This window comes from Trichomycterus rosablanca, chromosome 10 (assembly GCF_030014385.1).
Source record: "Trichomycterus rosablanca isolate fTriRos1 chromosome 10, fTriRos1.hap1, whole genome shotgun sequence".
Lineage (NCBI taxonomy): Eukaryota > Metazoa > Chordata > Actinopteri > Siluriformes > Trichomycteridae > Trichomycterus > Trichomycterus rosablanca.
This window is the reverse complement of record NC_085997.1, coordinates 15,484,946-15,496,731: the sequence shown is the minus strand read 5'-3', so window position 1 is coordinate 15,496,731 and position 11,786 is coordinate 15,484,946. Positions and strand designations below refer to the sequence as shown.

Genomic DNA, 11,786 nt, shown 5'->3' with positions numbered 1-11,786 from the left:
AAGAGCTTCTCAAAAAAGAAGTTACAGGTCTGTGAGAGCCAGAAATCTTGCTTGTTTGTTATTGACCAAATACTTATTTTCCACCATAATTTACAAATAAATTCTTTAAAAATCCTACAATGTGATTTCCTGGATTTTTTTTTCATTTTGTCTCTCATAGTTGAAGTGTACCTATGATGAAAATTACAGACCTCTCTCATCTTTCTAAGTAGGAGAACTTGCACAATCAGTGGCTGACTAAATACTTTTTGGCCCCACTGTATATTGGGCTAGTAAGTGTTGCACAGCAACTTATTATTTTTTTAATGATTATCTAAAACCCCAGTGAACCACAACAAAAGCCATAAACTAAACTATGACAACTTGGAAATGTACTGAAAAAGTGATTCATGATCACATTGACAAAACATTCAGGAAGATATAAAAGAATCCAGGATAAACATCTTAGAAACTGTGGGTTTTAAGATCAGGATTCATAATTTTACCAATTAAAAAATATGTGGTAAAAAGGGATCCATGAAAAAGTCGCAAGGCAATGACCACTGCTGACAAAGAAGAACATAAATGCTAGTCTCACATTTGCTTAAAAACATCATGATGACCATTGAAACATTTGTGATGATGTTATTTGGACTCTTACATCTGGAATGATACTAAAAACACAGCAGTCCACAATAGGGACATCATACCAACAGTCACATATAGTGGTGGTAGTGTGATAGTGTGAGGATGCTTTCTTGCTTCAGGGCCTAATCAATCTGCCATAATTAACAGAACCATCTATCCTGTTCTCTACCAGATAATCATTAAAGAGAATGTCCAGTCATCAGTTTGTAACCTGAAGCCCCAGTGCAAGGGGTATGCAACAAGACATTTTACTTACAACTCTTAATGATTTAAAAGAAACACAATCAAGGTTTTGAAGTGGTCTAGTCAAGTTCTGGCTATAATCTTACCGGGATGCTGTGGAAGGATCCTAAATAGGAGTTCATGCTTAAAATTTGTCAAATGTGGCTGAATGATGATACTTCACCACAGCAATGTTTGTCAAGTTATTTTTGTCCTGAATTTCATTTAGCTTGAAGATCTAAGACCACTTAATATGACAAATGTGCAGAAAAACACAGTAAAATACACTAGCACACCAGAGCTGACATTTCAAACTTGTCGGTTCAAAATTTAGCTCTGCCATCTGACAGCCTGGGCGCCTACATGAACAACGATTGGCTTTTGTTCAAGGGCAGGGTGCCGGAGGGGACCTCATAACTGATGCCATTACGACCTCTGCTGGCTGATTGATGGTACCTGCACAGAGTTGAGGGATAATGGGATCAGGGTGTGACTCTCCGTACACACAGCTGATCCACATATGAACTCGTCTCGTGCAGGTGAAAAAATGCAGTCGGCTACTGCACACATGTCGGAGGGGGCATGTGTCAGTTTGCTCTCCTTAATCAAGGCCGAAATCAACATCAGTAGAGAGGAAGCGAAATGCAATGGGGTGATTGGATATGACTAGATTGGGGAAAAAATGTAAATAAATAAATAAATAAAAGAAAACCCAGGTGGTTAAACACAATTTTAATACTTTATCGCAGCATTGTACATGAACCCAGATGCAATTTAAAGCAGTTTTACTTACTGCGGTGGTAAAAAACCCAACAGACATAAAAAGAACTTGCCAAACTTATTACAGATAGTGACCTAAGTGCAAGGATTGAATCCAGTTACACAGGACCCATTTAGCTGTGAAGCAACCAACAGCTGTACAATCATTCCACCATAATAGTAATAATAATAATAATAATAATAATAATATCATTTCCCACTGATTTAGTTTTTTTTTTTTCTGTTGTATTATTCAGGAGAACGTACATTTGAAACATTTAACACTCAATATTTATGTCCATATTTACAAATTTGTCTAAAGAACAATCCTGACTAAAAGTAGCAATATTTCTGTATGCCCAAAAAACCTCCATCATTTATTCATTCACCTTTAGTCACCACTTTTTCCTAATAAGGGTCATGGCCGGTTTGGAACATACTTGGAGACATTGGGGGCTAGATCAGGGCAGAAATTAAAGCAGCCAATCTATTTACTGGCATATTTTGGCGGTGGGAGGAAACCAGAGTACAAAGTAAGTAACCCACAGTGACATAATAAACACCCTAAAATTATTAAAGCAATATTTTTATGTCACAGGTAACAAGACAAAAGAGGGAGTCGTCTCAGGTGTCAACACAGGTAAGTATAACACCATCTAGCGACACTACATCAATGATTATTGTACTCCAAGACAGTAAAATTAAAAGGAAATTAAGTCTTTATTCTTTTTTGTTTCAGTGACAAACAGAACTGCAGAACAAGCCAACATAGTTGGTGATGCAGCAGTGGCAAATGCCAATGACGTAGGGCAGAAGACCGTGGAGGGTGTGGAGAATGTGGCTGCATCAACCGGCATGGTGAATCCAGTAAGTGCTTATCATTTTAAATCAAAATGCTTTTCTTTGCCAGCAGATGCCAGACTTTCCCACAACAAACTCTAAAGCCTGTTTTAATCAATATGTTTATTAAAACAACACTGTAAAACGGCAGAGTAAGTCTATACTATCAACTGAGGTAAATTATAAGATCTACTATACACAAAAGCTGAAAGAAACTGATACAATTTTAATGTGCATTTTCTTTAAATATAGAACCTTTGTGGGTAAACACAACTGGATTACAATATATTCAACCATATTAAGATTAAGATTGAGTTACCTAGCTACAAATGTTGGGCAAGCTTTAAAACAGCTCTGACCCAGCAAGGCATGGATGCCTAAGGACATCTGAAGGAGTCCTGTAGTACCTGGTATCAAAACATTACCAGCTCTGCTATCTGCCAGGCTGGGTGCCTACATGAACAATGATTAGCTGTTGTTCATACAGGGTGGGAGCCGGATGGGTATTCCTCATAATGATGCAGTTATGACCTCTGCTGGCTGATTGATGACGCCTGTATGGGGACGAGGGATAATGCGTTGATCACAAAGCTGATCTGCATATGAACTCACTTGAGCAGGTGAAAAGATGCAGTTGGCTACTGCAAACGTGTCGGAGGGGGCGTGTGTAAGTCTCAGCTCTCCACAACCAGGGTGGAGGTCAACATCAGTTAAGAGGAAGCATAATGCAGTTGGGTAATTGGATACGCTAAAAGTCGGGAGAAAAAGGGGAGAAAATGAATACACATAATAATAATAAAAAACATTACTAGCAGGGCATCCTGCAGTGCACCCTGGTGCCATCTCTTCTGTGGTAAATGATGCACATGTGCCCAGCTGTCAACATGATGGCAGGATTTGTCTCACAAGTCGACGTTCTTCGATTGCAGGATGTCTAGACCCGATACCTGCATGCCCATTGTAGGTGATTTAGATGGTGGACTGTAGTTATGATGTCCACTTTTAGAGGACATGTCAATAATGTCAGGTACAGACCAACAGGAAGCCTACTGTGGCTCAAACTGCATATCATTTTGATACTGGTGATGAGAAGACTGTATCACAACAGACAGTACATCGAAACCTTCTGTGTATGGGGCTGCATAGTCAGCTCAGAGCGCAGGCCAGTCAAAGTGCCCAGGTTGATCCCTGCCCGACATCAAAAACACTTACAGAAGGCACACAGGACCAGAACTGGATATTAAAGAAATGGAGGAAGATTCACAAGATCATGTGTATGGATACATGGGTACATGTTCATTGTTTACCCACAGAAGACATGGCACCAGGATGCACTGTAAAATACTTCTCACAAAATGCAGAAGTTAATGAACCTGCTATCCTAGTACAAGATGCCATAAAACTAGACACACACCCAACTCTGTATCAGGCATGGACGACATTCTTAGGAATGTTTATTTGATTCTAACCTACAGTATATCCTTATACTTTTAACCAGTTTTAATCAGTTTGTTACTGACATCAACCACTTAGATACAAAATATAACCTGTTTATAATCACCTTGTTTTTTAATACTGGTTTTATTTGGTGTTCTGCCATGTTGTAGGAGGTTTTATGTCACTAACCTGTTTTGTCTGTCTTTATCGCCATGCTGTAACAGGATGAACAAGTATATGAGGTGCATAATTTACAGGTTTGGGTGGGAAAGCATAAGTGTATGACTAGAGAATGCATGTAGCCTCCCATGCAGGAATGTTAAAGCTAACACTCCTCCTAGCAGGATGATATATCCTTCCCAAAACGGTCTTGCCCTAACAATATTCTGTTTTACTGTAAAGAATATTAACCAAAAGCTGTTTGATGCTGATGTATATGGCAAGAAATACCTGCAGTAGGGTGTAATTTATGCATGCTTAGTGTAGAACTAATCATTGCTGTTCAAATATTCTTCTTTTTGCACAAATGAAGAAGGTGGTTGTGATGCCTTTCTTTCAGTTTCCCAGTGCTTACCATTCTAATGTGTACCGAAAAAGCAGAAATCCTACTAACAGCAAACCTGTAAATCTGTGACAACTGCAACTGCTGAACTGAGAGCAATATGCTTAAATCCAAAAATAATACAGCCTTTTATTTGTCAAGGGGAACTGAGATGATCAAACCATATCTTGCTGGTACTTGGAACAATAAAACTTCCCCAATAACTTCAGGCAATGACAACTCTTTCAGTACTTCAAAAGCCTTCCTGGCGTTTATCAAATTCCTTAGCATCGTGAAAAAACTTTAATTGAGAAGGTTAAATGTCCTGGACCCCAATTATAAATTAAGTACATACAATATACCAACAATTATTAAAGGATGAAAAAATCCACAACATTGAATTTTACCTGTGACTAAATCAAGCTGAGCAGACTGTAACCATTAAGCTAAAGCCACTTACACAAAACTGTGGTTGTTAAATACTGTAAAGTCCCATTTTTAATAAACAAATTACCTGAAATGTACTCATTCAAAAACAAGACCTGTAAGATAATTAAAATCTTGTTTTTACACATGACAAGTTAGCTTAGCTGTCAGCAAAAAATCTCTAAAAATTCCATAGCTAGCCCTTCAGGTGGTGCAGCAATTAAATACGCTAGCACACCAGAGCTGGGATTTCCAATACATCGAATCGAACCTCAGCGAAAAAAGAATTTTTTTTTTTTTTTTTCTTGTTGGTAAGTTTTTGTGATATATTTTCTATGTTTGAATACAATTAATTAAATCATTTAGAATTCAGTTATTAAAGTCAAGTCTAAAACATGCAATATAGCTAGCTTCTAGCTCCAAGCTTCTTGGCTGTTTGCTTTTTAAAACTAAATACTAAAAACTAATCCAGTACCTTAACCACTAGGCTACAGCTGGCCCTAAAACCACCTCCTTGTTTCTACACTCACTGTCCATTTTATCAGCTCCACTTACCATATAGAAGCATAGTTCTACAATTACTGACTGTAGTCCATCTGTTTCTCTGCATACTTTGTTAACCCCTTTCATGCTGTTCTTCAATGGTCAGGACTCTCCCAGGACCACTACAGAGCAGGTATTATTTGGGTGGTGGGTCATTCTCAGCACTGCAGTGACACTGACATGGTGGTGGTGTGTTAGTGTGTGTTGTGCTGGTATGAGTGGATAAGACACAGCAATGCTGATAGAGTTTTTAAACACCTCACTGTCACTGCTGGATTAAGAAGAGTCCACCAACCAAAAATATATCCATCCAACAGCGCCCCGTGGGCAGCGTCCTGTGACCACTGATGAAGGTCTTAAAGATGACCAACTCAAACAGCAGCAATAGATGAGCGATTGTCTCTGACTCTACATCTACAATGTGGACCAACTAGGTAGGAGTGTCTAAAAGAGTGGACATTAAGTGGACACGGTATTTAAAAACTCCAGCAGCGCTGCTGTGTCTGATCCACTCATATCAGCACAACACACATAGTGTGCTCTCTACATAGGCAGCATTTTACATCATCCTGTGCGCGCTCCCGAGAAGGAGGCTGTTCGAAATCCTAGATGCCTTAAAATCCTCACTTCTGAGGCATCTTAATATTTCAATGTTATTTTGGCTCAAGAACGAGTGAGCATCGAACGCTGCCTTAGTGATCAAGACAATCCCAGCATTCATGGCTGACGGGGCGGAGAAACGAATGGAGTTATTCTCAAACGTAAATAAAATATTACTGATTTTTAACTTGTACCGAGTGTTTTTATTTGCAAGTTCGGGCTTGTCAGGAAATTTAACCGTTATCGGTACATGAAGGGAGATGTTATTGACGTTAGCGTGCTGTGCTACCTCAGTTTATTGGTTTTAATGGCGAGATGCTAAATGCTAAACGCGAAATGCTAAACCCGATGTTATCGCTATCTAAGTAGTACGTTCGAATATCCTGCCTTATAAGTCACTAACTTATTAGAATCCTCTCTACTAAGTCAGCTGCCTATGTAGACAGTAAGACAGCAAGGCAGCTCCCTAGGTTTTTGAACACACCCACTAACACACCACCACCATGTCATTGTCAAGTCAAGTCAACTTTATTTATATAGCGCTTTTTACAATATACATTGTCTCAAAGCAACTTTACAAAATCCAGGACCAACAGATACAAAAACCCCTGTTGAGCAAGCCGAGGGCGACTGTGGCAAGGAAAAACTCCCTGAAAATTACAGGAAGAAACCTTGAGAGGAACCAGACTCAGCAGGGCCCATCCTTCATGGGTGGCCTGGAGGATACTTTAAATAAATAGGATTTACACAAATCCTACAAACACAGAATTAAATGATCTAAAAGTCATAACTGGTAATAAATAGATAAATAAACAGTTAAATAATAATAGAGTTGTTATCCGCTCTAGTCTTCAATAAAGTCTGTAGTGATTTCTTGTCGTTACAATAACTCCAGATCCGTCACATCTGACAGGAGCAGCATCATTGTCCCGGCAGTCTCGACTTTAATCCTTAACCTCGGCGGGTAAACAGGTTTCCATCAGAATGCCCTCGGGGTAAAACAACAGATGTAGTTAATAATGTATAATGCTAGTTGACGAACAGTTTTACAGAGAGTTTTAGACTCCGGCAGCCCTAATTATTACAGCATAACTAAAAGGGAGAGCAAGCAGGTAACAAGGTCATGAAGGCTTTCATAGGACATCAGCGCCCATCTCCCCACCGTCATCAAACCTGAGTGATCGGACAAGAGAGGCAGGACGACAGCAACCCAACATCCCTGATCACCACAAGTTTCTATGACCAAGAACCCCCAAGCTCTGCGCCTTTGTCTATACTAATCAAAAGCCTGAAAAAATAAATATGTTTTCAGTCTAGACTTAAACATTGAGACTGTGTCCGAATCCCGAACAGAGGCAGGAAGATTATTCCAGAGTTGTGGAGCTTTGTAAGAAAACGCTCTTCCACCAGCCGTGATCTTTTTAATTGTCACTGCAGTGCTGAGAATCATCCACCACCTAAATAATACCTGCTCTGTAGTGGTCCTGTGGGGATCCTGACCATTGAAGAACAGGGTGAAAGCAGGCTAAAAAAGTATGTGGAGAAACAGATGGTCTACAGTCAGTAATTGTAGAACTACAAAGTGCTTCTATATGGTAAGTGGAGCTGATAAAATGGACAGTGAGTGTAGAAACAAGGAGGTGGTCATAATGTTATGGCTGATCAGTATATGTACAACAAAATTCTATCTTCGCATATCCCAGTTTGTTTGGAAACTGGGGTCAGAGCACAGGGTCAGCCATTGTACGGCACCCCTAGAGCCGAGAGGGTTAAGGGCCTTGCTCAAGGGCCCAACAGTGGCTGCATGACAGAGCTGAGGTTTATACTCTGAACCATTCAATTAATATCCCGAAGCTCTACCCACTAGACTGCCACTGTCCCTAAGTGGAATGGAGTTTAAATGTTTCATTAAAAACATGTGACATAACTAAACACTTAGCTACTAAAAACAAACTAGTTGTTAATCGGAGCCCATTTAAAATCACATATATAATATCTCAGTCAGTTTGACATTCTGTTTAGTAAGTAAGATGTATGTGTTTTGGGACAAAGCCAAAATGGTGGATGCTGTGGTTTGTTTTAGCATCTGGTCTAGCCTGCTATTAAGGTTTCACATTGCATATAGTACATTATTTTATTATGGTATTTTTTTTGTTAATGGAGGTCATAAATGTGGGAATGCCCCTAGATCGTTTTTATTATGTGTCTATTCTACTAATTCTATTTATTTCAATTCTGTTCTGAATTGAGATTTATTAAGAATGTAACAACAACAAAGTAATACATAAATAAATTGCAATTCCCAAGCATGAATACTAGCTTTTCTCACACCTTCTTTTGCATTTTCTTTATTAAAGTAGATTTGCATGCCTGCATTGTACTGAGTTATGATTAACTAAGCCATTAAACATCAGTTTTGGACATTGACAGCTTGCAAAGGTTCTGCTAATGAGATATACTGTACCTATTAATAGAGCATTATTCCCTTTAAGTCATGCTAACCTTTATTAAACTTTAATACACCAAGCTCCATTTTGTGTTCAGTTTTATTATATTAAATAACCTTAAGGAAATTAAACATTTAGGAAACAGGAAATGTAAAACATGATCAGTGGTATTACATTGTAATATATTAAAGCAATGCAGGGTTTATAAAGGGAGGATGTTTCTAAGTTGCATCTTATTTTAATAGGTTTGAAGAATAGGCTTTTATTTTCTCTTTTTACTTTTTAAAGACATTTTAGTTCAATCATCAATCAAGCAATGTATTATTTAAAAAAAGGAATCCAGAGGACAAAGTGAAATCCACCTGTATAATATACTGTATGTTAATGTAAAGGACAAAATAAGGGAGGTTAGGATTTATTCTTTCTCTGACATCGCCCCCAGTGACTCAGCAGAATCATGGAGCTGCACTGCAGATACATAGAAAGAAAGAGAGAGATGCTATAACTGCATCCAACTAAAGAGGGCATGCTGTCAGAATCAGCCATGCTTTGGCCCATATGAAATTTCTGAAATGTTACAATACTGAAAAACAGTTTATATGCTTGACATGCTCATACTTGCACACTGGAGCTCACTTATGTCTATCTGTCCTCAGGCTGACTACTCCCAGGGTGGCATGGAGGGTGGAGACGGTGGCCAGGTGAGTAAACACAGCTAAAACGTGGTTATAATTACAATGTAATTAAGTATTAATTATAATAACTTTTCCTTGTCTCATAACAGGGTTATTAGGCCTGGAAGCAGAAACACCCCTTCTCTCCTCAGACTCTACCTGTCCGGTCTCTCACTATTGTTGTCCTAGTCCAGTCTCTCATTGAAAACCTTTGCTGAGATTTTTTTCTTTGTGACAGTATGAAAAGCAAATCAATCTAAGGCTCTCATTTCACTGATGTTTGCTCTGTGTAGCTTTTTTTTCTACCACTGCCCCTGTCTTGGTGTTGTCATTGTATTTTCCTAGTGTTGTCACCCCTGAAGTTTTTGCTAAAGCAATCTAAAGTTTTCACATATTTTAATGTTATACTAAATGTAGAATGTGGGTAAAAAGAAGATTGTGGCGTGGGCATGTTGTGTTGTAAAAAATGGGAATCTTTTGAAATCTAGATGCCCCAATGTTTGATTGGCACCAAAAATGATCTGATCTTTATTTAAGTCAGAACTCAAATTAGACCCATGTCAACTTTTTAAAACAATTGCATGTACCTCACTACTACCCATAATTTTCACAATAAAGCACTGATAACATTATATTAGGAATTTAATCCAAATTCTGTAAAAAATCATTAATTTTCTTAATGTCACTAGAGCCAAACAAAGAAATATGAAAAGTCTGAAAAGCTATGACAGTGTATGAGAGACTGTATACATGTGCTGTGAACTGCACAAAAATATTGACACAAAGCTAATATGTCTGACATTTTTATTAGAGAATAAAAATGAGTTTCTTTATAGTGAACACAGCACAAAAAGATGCAGCAATGTGAGCAGATTCTGTTGTTTTTGTTTGGGGGTCAGAAGAGAGGCAGTAAGAATTATTATTATTATGAACGTCAGATTTCACAGCCAAGTGATGGTTCAAGCATGAAAGGTCTTTGCGATGCATTTCATTCCAATGAAGCATGTACTTATAAGTGTTCGCTTAGATGTGATGGTCATGTTTGGTGTTATTTTGTGTTTATAATGCTGCAGTGTATACAATCTGAAAATGTGTACACTCACATACAGTACATTACATTCCTTTAACTCGGTATGAGTGACAAAACAGCAGTCACTGTGTGTTTGATGACTAGTTTTAGTGTATGTTGTGTTCAAGAATTCTATAAAGAAATGAATTTACATGTATCCAAATGATTTAAATACAAAGCTACCTGAGAATAAAATAATATAAAATATAAATCTATGAAGCATTTCAGTTGCATCTATTTATTTGCTTGTCTTTGTACAATTGTGAAGAGTCAGAAGCAATAGTTTAAAAGCTACTTTGGAATTATGAGTGTTAGCTGGAGAATCAGGAAAAAAACATATATTATTATTAAAAACATTTTATTTTTTTAGTTGATTACAGTGCATGTGAATTTGGTGTATCAGCAACCAGATATGCTTGTGATGTGAAGCAATAGTACTACCATTTAATAATGGTTCGTTCTGTAGCAATTTGCAGTGGTGTTCTAGCACTGTTTTATTAACTGAATGCCAAGATGTGTTGCTGATGAGTTTCTTCATTTCTCCACCGAGAATCCCTCAAATAATGTATGCCACCCCAGTCTGTGCTTGTGTTGGCTTTGGGTGGGGAAACATATTTATACAATGCAGTGTGTTCTTTCATTGGAAACTGAAGACTGCATGTTGCCTCATGAGCACTCTAAAACTCACACAGACGTATAAATTCACATTTTTCTCAAATCGCCACTCATTACCTACAGATTACAAATGCACACACAGACACGCATGCACGTGTCCCCAAATGGTTAAGTTGAAATCAGTAAATAAAAGCTTATTTTATAGACAGTAAAATGAAATAAAGAGTTTTGTTGAAACTGATTTATTGTGCTGGACTGTTTTTTAGACTATTTGTTTAGTTACTATGTACTAAATAGAAAATCACAGCCAGTTACAACATGTTACATGAATGCAACTGCACATCTGGATTGTGCTTAGTTACTTGTAAAACTGGGGCGGCACCGGTGGCTTAGTGGGTAGCACTGTCGCCTCACGGCGAGAAGGACCTGGGTTCGATTCCCAGGTTGGGCAGTCCGGGACCTTTCTGTGTGGAGATTGCATGTTCTACCCGTGTCTGCGTGGGTTTCCTCCGGGTGCTCCGGTTTCCTCCCACAGTCCAAAAACATGCAAGTGAGGTGAATTGGAGATACTAAATTGTCCACGACTGTTTTCGATATAACCTTGTAAACTGATGAATCTTGTGTAATGAGTAAATACCGTGTCTGTCATGAATGTAACCAAAGTGTAAAACATGATGTTAAAATCCTAATAAACAAACAAACAAACTTGTAAAACTACAATTTGGAACTGTAAATATGTGTAACTGTATACCTATTTTATGTGAAGTTACATGTGTAATACCACCTAAAATACAGTGTGTAATTGCTTATGTTTACTTACACACTTACACTGTGTAGTTACATGTGTGTTACAACACACCAAAAATACAACACCTTCTTATGTTTACGTTTTAACATATTGTAATTGCCTTGATTCTGTTGTGCATTGGTTGTGGAGCTGGACATTGCAGCAATTTGTGGGCATAGTGGGCTACAACCTGAAACCT

At 38.1% G+C, this 11,786-nt stretch overlaps 1 protein-coding gene across 2 annotated transcripts in view; it reads left to right on the top strand.

The window, feature by feature from the left end:
* sncgb (synuclein, gamma b (breast cancer-specific protein 1)) overlaps window positions 1–11,520 on the top strand; it is a 22,602-nt gene extending 11,082 nt beyond the window's left edge. Inside the window, exons 2-6 of one of the 2 annotated variants that reach the window (XM_063003634.1) lie at window positions 2,207–2,248; window positions 2,348–2,475; window positions 4,110–4,127; window positions 9,099–9,143; window positions 9,227–11,520. In XM_063003634.1, the coding sequence (XP_062859704.1) occupies window positions 2,207–2,248; window positions 2,348–2,475; window positions 4,110–4,127; window positions 9,099–9,143; window positions 9,227–9,235 (242 nt within the window). In that variant the 3' untranslated portion in view covers window positions 9,236–11,520. The remainder of the gene's footprint in view (window positions 1–2,206; window positions 2,249–2,347; window positions 2,476–4,109; window positions 4,128–9,098; window positions 9,144–9,226) is intronic. The other variant, XM_063003635.1, reaches the window with a different exon arrangement.
* Window positions 11,521–11,786: the final 266 nt, after the last annotated feature.